Source organism: Eubalaena glacialis, chromosome 10, assembly GCF_028564815.1.
Source record: "Eubalaena glacialis isolate mEubGla1 chromosome 10, mEubGla1.1.hap2.+ XY, whole genome shotgun sequence".
NCBI classification, from domain to species: domain Eukaryota; kingdom Metazoa; phylum Chordata; class Mammalia; order Artiodactyla; family Balaenidae; genus Eubalaena; species Eubalaena glacialis.
Window position 1 is genome coordinate 83,582,540 of NC_083725.1, and position 17,075 is coordinate 83,599,614.

The 17,075-nt window shown below is 37.3% G+C and overlaps 1 protein-coding gene across 2 annotated transcripts in view; it reads right to left on the bottom strand.

The window, feature by feature from the left end:
- Positions 1-17,075, bottom strand: part of TSG101 (tumor susceptibility 101) — a 49,177-nt gene that overhangs the window by 18,423 nt on the left and 13,679 nt on the right. For both annotated transcript variants that reach the window (XM_061203118.1, XM_061203119.1), the window contains exons 5-7: positions 9,088-9,214; positions 5,627-5,693; positions 194-285 (exon numbers count right to left, since the gene is read on the bottom strand). In XM_061203118.1, the coding sequence (XP_061059101.1) occupies positions 194-285; positions 5,627-5,693; positions 9,088-9,214 (286 nt within the window). The remainder of the gene's footprint in view (positions 1-193; positions 286-5,626; positions 5,694-9,087; positions 9,215-17,075) is intronic.

The window sequence follows — 17,075 nt, forward strand, 5'->3', positions numbered from 1 at the left end:
AATGTAATAAATACCGCTATAATGCAATCATATTACAATATATAAATCTATCAAAGTAACACACTGTACTCCTTAAACTTACACAATGTTACATATCAAACTTATTCAATAAAAAACAAAAGTGAAATGCACTTTTCACAACAGGAGACTGACCTTCCTTATGTGGAGAAATACAGTTTTGAATGGTACTTACCAACAGTGGTCACAGGAGGCTGGGAAGAGTACTGGGAACTTGTTGTGGCAGGATACTGACTGCCAGGTGGGTAAGGACAGCCTGGGTAACCACTAAAGAAAAGAACATAAAACATTAAATGTTAAGATGACCCAACTCTACAGTACCTTTAAGAACCCCATTCAGAGGACTTCCCTGGCGGTCCAGTGGTTAAGACTTCACCTCCCAATGCAGGGGGTGTGGGTTCAATCCCTGGTCGGAGAGCTAAGATTCCACATGCCTCGCGGCCAAAAAACCAAAAAACATTTAAAAAAACCCAGAAGCAATACTGTAACAAATTCAATAAAGACTTAAAATAAACAAACAAACAAACAAAAAAACCCACCCCATTCAGGAAGCTAAGCTTGATATTCCATTGTCTTACCAGTTAATGACTTCACAGTTTTAGAACTACAGGTGTCTATTCAAGCAAAGCTCTACAAAAATTCCATTAATGACACTGGGTTTACTCTTAAAGTAAATGATTAAAATACTCTTGCTTGGCCCTGGTTTTTTTTTTTTTTTTGGCTGCGGCATGTGGGATCTTAGTTCCCTGACCAGGGATCGAACCCGTGCCCTTACAGTGGAAGCACAGAGTCTTAAACACTGGACCACCAGGGAAGTCCCTTGGCCCTGGTTATTTGAGGGTCACCTTCACAGTAGCAGAAAGCAACTCGAGTTTTTCTAAGGGCAGTCCAACAGTATCAGAACTGAGAGCAACAAATATTTTGTGAGAACTTTTCCATTCTGATTTCCTAGCATACAGGGAAATAATATTATTTAATTTTTACCTGTGGTTCATTGATAACCTTTTCGAATGTCTGATCTGAAAATACTCCTCTTGAGATAAAGTTTTAAAAGCTTCCTCTTCACTCTAAGGAAGGTTTGTGTCATTCCTGTATTCACATCAGAGTTGGAAGAAACTTTCCTTAGAAGTATTGTCCTCCAATCTCCTATCCAACATTGTTTCATAAATATCATTTACAATATCCCTGACAAATGGTCATCTTTCTCTACTGAACACTAACTGCATTTTGACACAGTAACCTCTAATTAATGGTCCTAAATTTGCACTCTGGAAGATCACTTGAATATTTGAAGACTTCTAACATTTTCCCCTCAGTCTTCTCTTCTTCAGGTGAAATATTTTTAATTCCTTCAACCATTCTTCACAGCTCTGATTTTCAGATCTAATCACTTTCCTCTGAATGATCACTAATTTGGCAGTGTTTCCCTTATAATGGAGAAGAAAAGGAACAGGATGATTACTATAGCTACCTGTTAGTTGAACAATCAATTTTCATGAATCCTATTTTATCTACAATTGTCAGATCTATGACATTTGCAATTCTGATTAATATGCCTTCTATGAGTCCATTAAAATTACTGACTAAAAAGACCCAGCCCAGAGTTCCGGAGCAAGAGCTCTGAGTTCATAGTCAGTAATCCTTTTATAGGGCAGTGGCTCAAAGATTCTCTCCTATGTGTACTACTAGTTCACACTTTATAACTTGTCACCAACAAAAAAATTTTGTGTATAACTTGTTGAGGATTCAATGTAATCATGATACTCTCTTATCGATTAGTATAAAAGTAAAATCAAAAAAGAAAAAGGTTAAGCATTTCTGTTCCCAGTGGACACATGCTGAATGCTATTGCACAGTACTTTTGTTCTAGTCGCTCTAGTAATCCATGCTGCAAGGAAACAATGTCAATCTTATTCAAATTTCTGAATCTACCTTTTTGAACACTGGAATACATTTGCTTTTTCTGGAGTTCCTCCCATTTTGCATACTTTTTCAAGGACAATCTGTGATTTTATTGCTGAATTTTTCAGTAAGTGGTATAAAACTCCTCTAGGCCTACAGATATTAACTTCAGAGAACTCCCTGTCTCTTTATTTAGTTTGCTTAATTTCTCCTTCGTAGTTATTCTCTATGTTCAGGGTTAACAACTTTTCTTAAGTAAAAAAATAATTTAGTAGTACTATTTTCTATCTTTGTACATTATTAAACAATTTGCCCTATGTAGGAAATCTTTTTCAGATTTTTAAGAGCCCTTTTGGACTAAGTGTATTTAAAAAGAATTTTCCAACACTCTTATATTCCTTTTTCTTTATGTGCCCCTTCAAAATTTACTATTTATTCTATTTAAAGCACTGTTTTCAAGTGCTTGAGGCAGGAGCTAAAGTATGAATCCATCTTCCTCAAGATACTAATAATCAAAATAGGACGAGATCCCTGTAAACAATCCTGATAGGATAAAGAAAACAATAAATGCTAAATAAAACTTCAGGAAATGTATACAGTTGATCCTTGAACAATATGGGTTTGAACTGTGCTGGTCCACTTATATGCAGATTTTTTTCACTACACACATACTAGACTACAATACAAGCCACAGTGGGTTGAATCCGAGGATGCGAAACCTCAGATATGACAGACAGGCCCGACTATAAAGTTATACTTGGATTTTCAATTGCAAGGAGGGTCGACAACCCTAGCCCCCTGACCTCCCCCTGATGTTCAGGAGTCAACTGTAGTGGAAAATCAATACCAGCTAGAGGAGATCAGAGAAGGTTTGGGGAGATCTGTAATACCTATGAAAGTTGCACCTTTATTAAAACTCTTCAGGGGCTTCCCTGGTGGTGCAGTGGTTAGGAATCCGCCTGCCAATGCAGGGGACACGGGTTCGAGCCCTGCACCGGAAGGATCCCACATGCCGCGGAGCAGCTAAGCCCTTGCGCCACAGCTGCTGGGCCTGCGCTCTGGAGCCCGCGAGCCACAACCACTGAAGCCCGCGTGCCTAGAGCCCGTGCTCCGCAACAAGAGAGGCCGCTGCAATGAGAAGCCTGCGCACCGCAAAGAAGAGGAGCCCCCGCTCTCCGCAACTAGAGAAAGCCCACGCGCAGCAACGAAGACCCAACACAGCCAAAAATAATAAATTAAAAAAAAAAAAAAAACACTCTTCAGTCCTCCTACTCATAACCCTATATTCTCCAGCCATATTAGAGTGTTTCCTTATTCTTTCCTGGGATTTTTTTTGGCTTTCACACCTTTGATTACATAAAATTGAGTGGGCTGAACCTAATAACCAGTAAGTTTCCTCTGATATAAAATGTTATTACTGTTTGCTGCTCCCTCCACCTCTAAATACTTACTTTTCTTTTAAACCAGTTCCTTCATTTATGAAGCTATCTCTAAGCTCCCACCTCCAAATCAGATGTTACCTCTCCTTTAAAGCTGTTTATCACAGCACTTAACATTTTCTGTCTTTTCTGATATCAGAAACTGTTTTCTAATAATACATGCTTGCTAGTACATATACCAAAACTGGAACAACTATCCTTGACATACTTTTTAGTTTCCTTGTATACATGCTGCAAGGTGCTAAATAAAACTTTCAAAAGATCTTAAAATTTTAAAGAGACCTTAGAGATCATCTAGTCCAACTTTCCACAGCAAGAATAAATATTCTCATATTCACTGTTGTAAAATAAAGATTCTTGAGTCACTGATTTACTAATTCTCCTTTAGGATAAAGCGAGAAGAGAAAGAGGTTCTGAGGCTCTTCTGCCAAGACCTTGCATATGCAGAAGGATACAGACAGTAATGTGAGTACAGTTATCCTTAACAACTCATTAGCCTGTCATAAGATTAAAAGTTACATTTCAAAAAAAACCCAAAAAACAAAACGCATCAAATCTTTGAAAAATAGCTACCTCAAAAAGGAACTTCTGGGCTTCCCTGGTGGCGCAGTGGTTAAGAATCCGCCTGCCAATGCAGGGGACATAGGTTCGAGCCCTGGTCCGGGAAGATCCCACATGCCACAGAGCAACTAAGCCCGTGAGCCACAACTACTGACCCTGTGCTCTAGAGCCCGCGAGCCACAACTACTGAGCCCGCACGCCACAACTACTGAAGCCCACGCACCTAGAGCCCGAGCTCCACAACAAGAGAAGCCACCGCAGTGAGAAGCCCGCGCACCACAATGAAGAGTAGCCCCTGCTCGCCTCAACTGGAGAAAGCCCGCACGCAGCAACAAAGACCCAATGCAGCCAAAAAAAAAAAAAGAAATAAAATAAATGTTTTTAAAAAAGGAACCTCTTACAAATAACCTCACAAAAGACACTTTTAAGGTTATGTAAGATGAGTAAGATTTACATTTCTGTCAGTATTTTCAGCCTTCATTTTTATCTACAGGTTTCTCTGAAGTGGCTTCATTGTTCAGAAGTCCATTTCCTTATTGTGCTTCTAATAACCATTCCCTATATGCCCAAAGTTCCTTCTTACTAGCAACTGTTCAAAGGCTTATAAAGGCTTGTAATTTCAAGGCTTCAGACAGAATTCCATTTCTAGAACTTAATCAGAAAATTAAAGGCCTCAAGAAATCTAAAACTTACAAATTGTTTATATACAACAATCATAGGAATCTTTCTCTCTTGTCTCTGACAGATGTTCATCTAGTCTCTGCTTACCCAGATAAATGTAACAGAATACTTACTACCCAGAAAGGCCCCCAAATAAATGTTTGCTAAATTTAACTTATAAGATCCTGCATATTATATATGTATATACATATATTTATTTATGGCAGGTGTTCCAGAATTCTAGCTGCATTTATCTGTGAGGTTCTATGAAGCTAAGAAGAGTTAGCAGGGTTAAAATTTTTTTGTTAATTCTTGTTAATTTCGAGTAGCTGGAAAATTTCATCTAGGCACCAAGTATATGCCAGTCTTGCATTCTAAGTTAGCCCCAAGACCACCTTTGGAAAGTACTCCTAGATTACCCCTGGAACAGGTGCACATTTAAAACATGGATTAATAATTATTTCTTATTGATTTTTCTAGTATGTATTATTCATAGACTGATTTCACTATTAATTTAATTTACCTGTTATGTTATTAACATATGGATAATAAAGGTTGGTAGTACGTGTAGTCTATAAACTGAATAAATAAATATGGGGACAAGACTGACCCCATCATAGGCACCATTAATTCATTCCCTGTAGTTTACAGAAAAGGTCAGTTTTTTTAGAAGGATATTAAAATATTTTTCTCCGTGGCTGAAGTCATCATAATTAGTATTCCATTAATCTTTCAGCCATTTACACTGGATATACAGAGTTCTTAAAAGGAAAGAAACAAGGATTTCAAGGTACAAAACTAATCAAGATTATTGTCATTTCCCCACCCCTTTCCTCTCTCTAAATAGAATGGAGCTGCATTTCTCTAAATGGAAAAAACTCCTCTTGAACTATGTATATACCATAAAATTTCAGCAATAAACTGAGTTTTACCTTCCATTAAATTGCAACTAATTTCACTTTAATGCCCTAGTTAGCACCCATTATTTTTATTCTAGATCTAACAGAATTTCTAATACAATTATTCAAAAGATAATTTTTCATTACCTGGGATTGGGAGGGTATCCGGATGGGTATGCAGAAATTCCACTTGGCATGCCTGGCATGTAGGAAGCTAAAAATAATTTTTAATATTTTAAAATAGTATGCATAGTCCTGGATATATAGGGTATCAAATAAGACATACATCACCATCAAACCACAGCAAAATTTCATACAGTTAAAGAATTCAAATCTCAGCACCGAAACAAAACACTCCAGCCATATTCTTCACTGCAACTAATAAATATCTTCAGATCACATAACTCTAAAAGCATTAAACATGACAATTCCAACAAGGATTAACTGGCGAACAGGTCAACCTGGTCAGCCCTTCAAGCTCCCAAGGAGTCTATAACCTGAGACAGGAGCCAATTCAGTTTGGAATTTAGAGGAAGGTAATTGTGCCCTCCTCTGGTCCAAGGTCAGCTTCTTAGAAAGTGACCTCTTTGTTACATCTAAGATATCTTTTGATATTTCTTGCAAGATTATGTTGACCGATTAGCACAGCTGGTTTTGTTGGCTTGACTGAGGACTTTAAACGACTTCAAATTACTACAAGAAGTCCTAAACAAAACTTATATTCTCAGCCAGACTGGTTAAAACAAACAAAAGCTTGGAAATACTCGGTGGAAAAAGGTTCAAATCTAGCAAGCATAAAGAATGCTTTATATGTATTTTAAAGAGAACACTAATGACAAAGAACTAGTCAGTGGTGCCAAGAGGCTAACCAACATCGAGGAAGAAAAAGAGAAGAAGTTAATTTTGGCCTTAACTGGAAACAACTTGTCTGAGAATCAAATTAACCTCAGTGAAATTTTTCTCACTGAATATAATGATGAATTAGCCCTTAATCCAATCAGTAAATATTTTAGTGCCTTTCTGTGAAAGGCACTGGATTAAAAAAAAAAAAAAAAAAAAAAAAAGAAAGAAAGAATTCCTGGCCTCAAGTTGCTTATAGTCTAGTGAAGGAGATAAACAAGAAAAGAATAAAAATACAGAGTGATAAGTGTCATGACAGGGGAAGTACAGAGTGATATATGTGGGATCATACAGGAGGTAGCTAATTAAATGTAGGAGGTGGGGGTAAACAAGAGTGATCTAGTAGATGAATGGTATACAAAGGCTTGAAGAGAGAAGTGGAACACTCAAGAAATAAACTTTTAGAGCACATAATGCAAGTGGATGGGAGAAGTATGCTGGGCTCTGACTAAGGGCCTTAAACGTCTTTATCAGAGTTGCTGAGCTTACATCCCCAAGTATCAGTGTTCATAGTCTTCTTGTTAGGATGAATCTATAGATGTCATAAGTAAATTTTTTCTTAAGTATAATGAAGCTAAGGTTGATGTTCAATGTTATTTCATAAAGGGAAAAAAACCTCCCAAAATGTCATAATTGCTAGATCTCATAAAACATTTCTTCTTCCTGGGCCAAAACACAGTTGATCTTTATGAACATCAAAAGATGAGGCCACTATTAGGTGTCAGCAACATATACAGTCAATTACTAGTTTCTCTCCCCATTCTAGTTTCTCTTAAACACATATAAACCACCACTTCACAGTTATAAGCAATTTCCTCATAATTATAGGCAATTTTCCTTTCTAAGGTTCTGAAAAGCTAGTAATTTGACCAAAATCTTCAAATTTTGATTTTGGGAAACAACAAAAGTTGAGTCCAAGACTGGTAAGGAAGCAGATAATGAGGTGAAGTAATTTCAGAGCCAGAATAAAATGGAATACAAATAAGCATAATATATGGGGTTATTATAAGGATTAAATAAGAACTAATATGAAGTGCTTAGCTGTGTCTCATAGTTACCACTGAATAAATGCTGACTATTACTGTTAGTTGTCAAAAAATGAGGTTTGGGCACAACACTTTTTTAGTGTGACTCATAGCTAGCTCAAAAGTCGTCCTAAAACCAGAGATCAAAAATGTTTACAGTAATGATAATAATAATAATAATAACAGAAGTATATAATTTCTTAACTAGAAGATCATATTTGTTTAAGTATGGATCCAAATTTCTGGGCTGTTCCTTGATGTGTGGGTGTAGGACGGAATTCAGACTTTCATTTCTTTGCAGTCATACATAATAATAATGAATATCATTTAAATGTATAAAAAGTATTAAAACTGTAATGGATAGACAATAAGTTGGTCTCTTTTAGTAATTTACTTATATTAGCTCTATCTTGTTTAATGTGATTTATAGTGAGTGCAAAATGGAAGTGTAATAGTGATCTCTTTAGTGAGGTCTCTTTCTTGAATGCTGCACTTCCAATGTTAATATAAAACTAGAAGAAATTTAGGAAAAAAATGTTGCTTAGAGGAGACTAACATTCTGAAAAGGTTACCTTTATCTTAAGTGGTCACTGGCTATGTTATTTGAGCAAATAAATGTGAACAATGATCTAGGAAATATTTTGCATTTCAACATTAGATGGGCAAGATAATCTAACCTTGGATATTAAAGTCAACAGAATTTATTAAGATGAAAACAAATTTCTGATCCAAAAGAATCCCTAGAATCTTTATTAAAAGAGCAACAAAATGCTACAACCAAGCTTATTCTGGGAAAGCAGGGAAGGAAAAGGAAATGGATTCAGAAAGTTCTGTTAGATTCCCATTCAGCTTGTTAGTCAAGATGCTCCTCAAGGCAGAATGGATTAAAAAGGAAGAGGATAATTTTCAGCGGGAGGAAAATGAAAGCTCACATAATCTAACTTACAAGATAAATTAAGTCTGGTTAATTATCTTAAACAAAATTTGTTTAAAAAAAATCGCAGCTCAAAACACAATGAACAGGTTTAGTAAAGTCAAAACAAGTAAGTACAACCAACTCTCAATTATCCAGGGTGATTTTAAAGTATTAGTAAGAATTATTTTTGAAAAACCCAGAAATAATAGAGATAATGTACACCAGTTAGGGGAGAATTGATATTGACTCCATGCCCCCACCCTCTCCACTCAAAGTAAAATCATGAATTGGTTGTACTCAAGAGAAGAAAGCTGAGAGCTAGATGTCCATTGTGTACACCCAGAATAGCTGAATGTGAATGATATAGTTTACTTTATAATTGATTCTTATCTACAGCACTGATCCTGGAGTTGCAAAGAAAAGGTCAGATCGCCTTTCAAGTTGTATCTGCTTCCAAACGGATCAAATAAAGCTATTCCATGGCATGCATAATTTAAAAAAAAATTCCAGCTCTATTCCAGCATTCTTTTCCTCCATTTTGGAATCCAGCACACCCATAGTTAGATTTCTACCCACAAACGAAAGCCCAAATGCCAGTCTTTGTTGGGAATCTGTACATGCAGATGTGGGGCCTCAGAATACCTCCAAAAAATCCACTAACTTGATAAGCTAAAAAGCAAAGTGAAGTCATCAAAAAAAATTTTTTTACAAGATTTTGTTTTCTTTTGTTTATATGAGTTTAAAAATCAAATCTCAGTTCTACTTACTATTTGGTGGCCCTGTTGCCTGGTATGGTGGATAGGATGCTGAAATAGTAGGACGAGAAAAGACTGGAGGTTCTTCTCCAAACACCACAATCATAACTTGAATAAGCCCCAACAAGTCTGACTGTGGCTAAAAACGGAAAACAAATTTAAGTCATTTACAGATTTACTTTTTGGCAATAAGCAAAAGTCTGGCCATTTCTTATCTGTTTTCAACTTAGCTCGACAATTTCCTTTGTAGGACCCCAAACGTGAAAATTCCATTTAATTAATTTAATACAGCTAGGTGATTTCTACTTATTATTTATGTGTACCAAGGCTGCTACTTCATGTATATAAAAACAGCACTAGCCAAAGCAGTATACTGCAAAATTCAGATGGTATTGTTCTTCATTTGACTCCATACAGCTAACCAAAATTTATTATATTTCCAGTGGACAAATTAAGGATGCTGGTACGAACTCAGGGATAGATGTAAGCAGTAGTCACAAATATTATTTAAAGCCTTTAAAAGATAACAATGTTACCTTGGAAACACATGTTCCTAGATTAATTTTTATTAAAGATAGTATTATGAACTCTGAAATTACAGGTAGACTCCATTTTAGAAATCACTAGATTGTTGTACAAAAGATATAAATTATTAAAGGATCTTTCCTTCCAATACCATAGTTACAAAGAGAGTGCCTGTATCCCATAAAGGCTGCTAAACTTTTTTCTCAAGTATCTATTGATCACTAATTTAAGACAAACTATGCTAGGCAAAGTTGTTCAAACTGACTTATCTGATGGTTCTGTTTTCACCCATTATATTTTGTGTGTATCTCACCTCACATACTTCATTCATTAGTTCATCAGGTTCTGAAGGATTACTCAATTATCTTGATCAGCTAATCATCTTCATAACTTCCCTTCTCCTGATAGAAGAGTTTACCAGCAGCTTTCAACTTTCCAAAGCACCAATTTTGTTCCATTCTGTCCCAACGTATGGACAGTGACAACAGATAACATTTCAGAAAGCTTCTTATGAAAACTTGCTGATTCTCACTACTCCAATACCCTTCTTATGTTTGTCTGTAAACTTACACACTGAGACAGGGAGTAAACATGTACAGTATCTGTGTAGCACCAAGGAGTGTAGGCTGGAGATTATGGCTGGTGTGTGTGTGGGGTTGCTATTGAGAATCACACAATTTAATCTCTTGTTAATTATTTAGTCCAACAAAACTCCCTAACTAAATCATAAAATGATTTTAAAATTAGGCACTTTAAAAATTGAGATATAATTCACATACCATAAAATTTACCATCTAAAGGTGTTTAGTTCAGGACTTCCCTGGTGGTGCAGTGGTTAAGAATCCGCCTGCCAATGTAGGGGACATGGGTTCGATCCCTGGTCCGGGAAGATCCCACACGTGACAGAGCAACTAAGCCCGTGCGCCACAACTACTGAACCTGCGCTCTAGAGCCTGAGTGCCACAACTGCTGAGCCCACGCGCCACAAGTGTGGAAGCCCACGCACCCTAGAGCCCATGTGCCGCAACAAGAGAAGCCACCACGACGAGAAGCCCGCGCACCACAAAGAGTAGCCCCCACGTGCCACAGCTAGAGAAAGCCCGCGCGCAGCAACAAAGACCCAACGCAGCCACGAATAAATAAATTAAAAAAAAAAAAGTGTATAGTTCAGTGGTTTTTCTCCATCACCACAGTCTAATTCCAGAATATTGTTATCATCCTCAAAAGAAATCTGTCCCTATTAGTGATCACTTCCAATTTCCCCCTCCCCTCAGCTCCTGGCAACCACAAATCTATTTTGTCATTGGATTTGCCTATTCTGGACATTTCATGTAAATGGAATCATACAATACGTGTCTGCCTTTTTTCACCTAGCATAATATTTTCAAAGGTTAATCCACGTTTGTAGTATGAATCAGTACTCCATTTATACAGTCTTATAACCATAGTTTTGTCAAGACAAATTTTATTTTAATTCTTTACCATACCATTCCTTTCACATTAAAGTCTTTGAAGGAAGGAAAATTGTTAATACCTACTTCCAGGCCTATTATAAAGCAACAGGTCATGAATATTTCAGAATGACAAATGACTAATTCAGAATGATACAGGATACAAAAAAAGTAGCAAGAATATTAGTTTATTTTAGCTCAAACACCTAAGGGTCAACTGAAACATATAATATCTTTATAAAACTGTTTTCCTATTGAAAACTCTGAAAACTTAAAGAGCAAAATTGCTTTCTTCTCTATCCCTTTTTGTTAGCTTTTCCAGCAAGCAATAAAAAGGACAGATTTTACATTCTAAGCAGTATATGATACATGTTCAGGATTAGGATCAATAAGCAACTGAATTAGTAAGATCAAGATAAATGAGAGCAGCCCTAGTTCACGTTCTGTGCCATGCTAGATTACTGCAATAGCCTTCTGCGCGGCTTCTAGTTTTACTTACTGATTATGATTGAGAGAATTTTCTATAAAAGTTCACGCTCCCCTCCCATTATACAGAGTTGTTGCTGAGAATCAGTTGCTTAGGCGGAAACTACATTTTCCAGTCCTTCTTGCAACTAGTTTTTACCAACGGACCATAAGCAGAAGAGATTTAACTTTTAAGCCAAGGTGCACAAGAAGGAGGGCCACCAATCTCTCTTTGCTTGTCTTCCTTGATGCGGAGGACTCTGAAGCCCCGGGAGATGGTGGCACAACAAACTGGAAAGCGCCTGGTCCCTGAAACTCAAGTGAGGGAAAGCTGCCTGCCAGTGAGGAAGACTCCCAGTGGACTATTATGTGAGCAAGAAATTTCCACTGTTAAGTCTCTAGTATTTGGAGTTTTATGTTTTAGAGCAGCTAGTGATTTTCAGTCAGAAAACTAATTAATGTATTTATCTAGTACACTTCAGACATTATACGTAATAATCATTGCATTTAATGCCTTACTTTTGTTCAGAAATCTAAAATGACTCCCAACTGCCTATTAAAGGATGAAGTCCTTAGCTAAAAATCAGGATCTTCCATGATATAACCTTGAATACCATACCAAAGTTAGCTACCATTATGTCTTTTTTGTTAGATTTGTGGAATATATCATACATACAGAAATGTATAAAACATATGTAACTTTAAAGAGTAACAATAAAGAAAATATTTGTGTAGCTATCATCCAAGTTAAGAAATAGAAGATTGCCAGCAACTTACAAGTTCCTGACTGCATCCCCCTCTATCTATTCTATAGAGTTACCCACTTCTCTGACTTAGCAGATAATCATTCTTTTCTTTAAACTACCTTGTAAACAATTTTCTAAACAGTATGTTTAATTTTTTCTGTTTCTGAACTTCGTATGAATTAAATCAAACTGTGGATTCTATTGAGACTTATTTCAACAATGTTTGTAAGATACATTCCTGTTAAAGAGTATAGTTATAAATTCATTTTAATTGCTGTATGGTGTTCCACTGAATGAATACACAACTTCTTTATTCACTCTCCTGTTGTTAACAGTCATACGGGTTGTATCCAGTCTTTGGTTATTTATGCTGCCATGAACATTCTTGCTCTGTTTCCTAGTATGTATGTGCAAGGGTTACTCTTTTTTTTTGGCTGCATTGGGTCTTCAGTGCTGCGCGCGGCCTTTCTCTAGTTGCAGCGAGCGGGGGCTACTCTTCGTTGCGGTGCGCAGGCTTCTCATTGCAGTGGCTTCTCTTGTTGCGGAGCACAGGCTCTAGGCGTGCGGGCTTCAGTAGTTGTGGCTCACGGGCTCTCGAACACAGACTCAGCAGCTGTGGCGCATGGGCTTAGTTGCTCCATGGCATGTGGGATCTTCCTGGACCGGGGCTCAAACCCGTGTCCCCTGCATTGGCAGGCGGATTCCCAACCACTGCGCCACCAGGGAAGCCCACAAGGGTTACTCTTGTGCAGTAGTTATCAACTGGGGGTGCTATTTTTGTCTCCCAGTGGATATTTAGAAATGTCTAGAGACATTTTCAGTTGTCACAACTGTGTCATGCTACTGGCATCTTGTGGATAAAGGCCAGGGATCCTACATCCTATAATGAACAGAACAGCTCTCCCACAATAAAGAATTATCCGACCCACAATGCCAGTAGCACTGAGGTTGAGAAACCCTGCTCTAGTGTACATACCAAGGAGTGGAACTGCTAGGACATAGGGCATGGGCACTTACAACTGTACTAGGTAATGCCAAACTAATTTCCAGAGTAGTTGTGTCAATTTTGCTCCCATCAGCAGTGTCTAAGAGTTCCCTTTGCTCCACATCCTCTCTAACCCTTAGCATTGTCAACTGGTAGTGCAAATTTAATGTGCATGTAATGGTATCTCGTTATGGTCTTAATTTATATTTCCCTCACTACTAGCAGGATTAAACATCTTTCCATATGTTTACTGGCCATTAGGATTTCTCTTTTGTGAAGTACTTGTTCAAGAGTTTCATCTGTTTTTCTATTGGGCTTCTTTCTTTTAATGATTCCCAAAAGTTATTTTTATGTTCTGGACGTTGTGGTTAGTCTTTTCACACTTTTTAATGTGTCTTTCATGAACAGAAGTTCTTAATCTGCATAAGCTCAAGGTAAAATTTAGTAGTCTTTTCCTTTATAGTAAAAGTTTTCCATCTTGTTAAAAAAAAACCTCACCTATTACAAGATCATGAAAGGCAGTCTCCTATATTATGTTTTAAAAGTCTTATTTTTTTGCCTTGCACAATCTACCTGAAATTGATTTTTGTATATTATACAAATAGGAATCTAACTGTCCTAACTCCATGACTGAAGTTAATCTTATCCCCACTTACCTACTATAACACCACTGTTATACGTCGTGTTTATGTATAGGCATACCTTTTCTTACTGTGCTTAGCTTTATTGTCCTCTGCAGATACTGCAGTTTTTACAAATTGAAGGTCTGTGGCAACCCTGCGTTGTCAGATGATGGTTAACATTTTTTAACAATAAAGTACTTTTTTAAAATTTATTTTCTTGAAGTATAGTTGATTTACAATGTTAATTTCTGCTGTACAGCAAAGTGATTCAGTTATACATATATATATTCTTTTTCATATTCTATTATGCTTTATTATAAGATACAATAAAGTATTTTTAATTAAGGTATGAATACTGTTTTTTTAGACATAACACTATTGCACATTTAATAGACTACAGTATAGTGTAAACGTAACTTTTACATGCATTGGGAAACCATGCAATTTGTGTGACTCATTTTATTGCAACATTTTGCTTTACTGCAGTAGTCTGGAATTGAGTCCGCAATATCTCCAAGGTATGTATGTATAGTGGATCTTTTTTCTGGGTTATTTATTATGTTCCATCTATCCATTTGAATATTTCTCCGACAATTCCATACCATCTTAATTACTAGTTATTTAAAATGCATTTTGATACCTCTAGGGCAAGTCCCTTCCACCTATTCTTCTTGGCTATTCTTAATCTTTTGCATTTCCATATAAACTTTGGATTCAGCTTATCAAGTTCACAAAATCAACAAATACGCAAAGAAACAAGCACTTCTGTTAAGAAATAGATCAATTTGTAGAGAACCAACATATTTATAATACTGAGTCTTCCAATCCATGAATACGGTTCTCTTTTTTTGACTTAAGTCTTCTTTAGTATCTTTCAATAAAATTTGGAATTTTCTCCATAATGGATTTGTACATCTTTTGTAAGGTTTATTCCTACGTCAACAGCATTAAAAATATAACGTATTCATAAACCAGTTCATTAATTCTCTATTCTGCTGAGTCTAATCTGCTATTAAACCCATCTATTGAGTTTTTTTGTTTTGTTTTTTAAATTTATTTTATTTATTTTGGCTGCGTTGGGTCTTCGTTGCTGCGCGCGGGCTTTCTCTAGTTGCAGAGAGTGGGGGCTACTCTTCGTTGCGGTGTGCGGGCTTTTCATTGCAGTGGCTTCTCTTGTTGCGGAGCACGGGTTCTAGGTGCGCGGGCTTCAGTAGTTGCAGCACGTGAGCTCAGTAGTTGTGGCTCGCAGGCTCTAGAGCGCAGGCTCAGTAGCTGTGGCACACGGGCTTAGTTGCTCCATGGCATGTGGCATCTTCCCAGACCAGGGCTCGAACCTGTGTCCCCTGCATTGGCAGGCGGATTCTTAACCACTGCGCCACCAGGGAAGTCCCTCTATTGAGTTTTTAATTTCTATTATTCTATTTTTCAGTTCTAAGATTTCTATTTGGTTCATTTTAAATATAATTATATTACAATTAATTCTCCATATTGAACATACTAATCACAATCATTTTCAAGTCTGTGTCTGATAACTGGGTTACCTGGGGGGTGGTATGCTGTTTCTACTGTCTTTTTTCCCTCTTTGTCCTGTCTCTTGATGTACTTGATAATTTAAAATTGTACATCGGACACTTCCTGAAAAATTAGACAGGCTCTATATATTATCTTCTTCCAGCAACAGTTCACTCTATCCTATGGCCGGCAGATACCGTGAGAATCACCTTAATATAATCAGGCACTGAACTGATTCAAGGGTGGAGTTTTATAGGGCTTATTCTGCCTGAGTTCCCACTCATGGAGTGTATTCCTCCAGTGGTGCCAACTGAGAGCCTAGGATGTTTACTCATACCCCTCCTCCTTGTGAGTGGTTCCAAACTCATACTGCCTCCTCAACCTAAGACTGCTGAGAACTTGGCTATGAATTTCAGAGGCTTTCTGCTTAGCTTTTTAGCATCTTGTCTTTGAAATTTAGGAATTCAGCATATCCCTCGAGGGGGAAACTCAAAGTATCTGGCTCACTTCTTTGTAGCTTCCTTTTCTCCCAAATCTTGGCTCCTAAGACACTGGCTGCCTGGCAGACAGAACAGCAACTGTTGTCTTTTCAGCCCTGTGAGACTGTTAGAAACTGTGCAGTCTTCTTTGCCTATAGCTAATGCCCTCTGCCCAGATTCTCAGCCTCTCACTCTGTACCAAGAATCAGTAAATACTCTTAGGGAAAACTGGCAGAATGTTGACTCATCTCTTTGCAGCAAGTATCTTGACCCTTCAAGTCCTAATTGCCTCAACAGTTCTCCAGAGCCTTCCACAGATGTTGTTTGTACTTTGGCTTTTCTAGCATTTTTTGGGATAGAAACTGCCAGAGCTATACCATCAGAGGCAGAAACAGAAGTTTCTTACTAGTATTACTTCTTGATAGGAACACTTTGAGTAATGAGATTTGAACAGTTTCACAAATATATGCCACCAGTATACTATTGGGTTGGCCAAAAAGTGTCTTCTGTTTCTAAGTAAAAATAAAAGGCACATTTTTCATTTTCACCAAGAACTTTATTGAACAACGTTTTCATCCTTTTGTTCCACTACCTTCTGCCATTTTTCAGGCAACTTCATAATTCCATATTCCCAAAACTTTTTATCTTTTTGAGCAAAGAACTGTTCCAGGTGCCTTTTACAGTCTTCCAGGGAATTGAAATTTTTTCCATTAAAAGAATTTTGTAAAGACTGAAATCAATGGAAATCTGAAGGTGCAATGTCTGGTAAATATGGCGGATGAATCAGAACTTCCCAGCCAAGCTGTAACAGTTTTTGCCTGGTCTTCAAAAAAACACGCGGTCTTGCGTTATCCTGATGGAAGATTATGTGTTTCCTGTTGACTAATTCTGGATGCTTTTTGTCGAGTGCTGCTTTCAGTTGGTCTAACTGGGAGCAGTACTTGTTGGAATGAATCGTTTGGTTTTCCAGAAGGAGCTTATAATAGAGGATTCCCTTCCAATCCCACCGTATACACAACATCACCTTCTTTGGATGAAGACCGGCCTTTGGTGTGGTTGGTGGTGGTTCATTTCGCTTGCCCCATGACTTCTTCCGTTACACATTATTGTACAGTATCCACTTTTCACCTACCATCACAATTTATTTTAAAAATGGAACGTTTTCATTACGTTTAAGTAGAGAATCGCATGCGGAAATATGGTCAAGAAGGTTT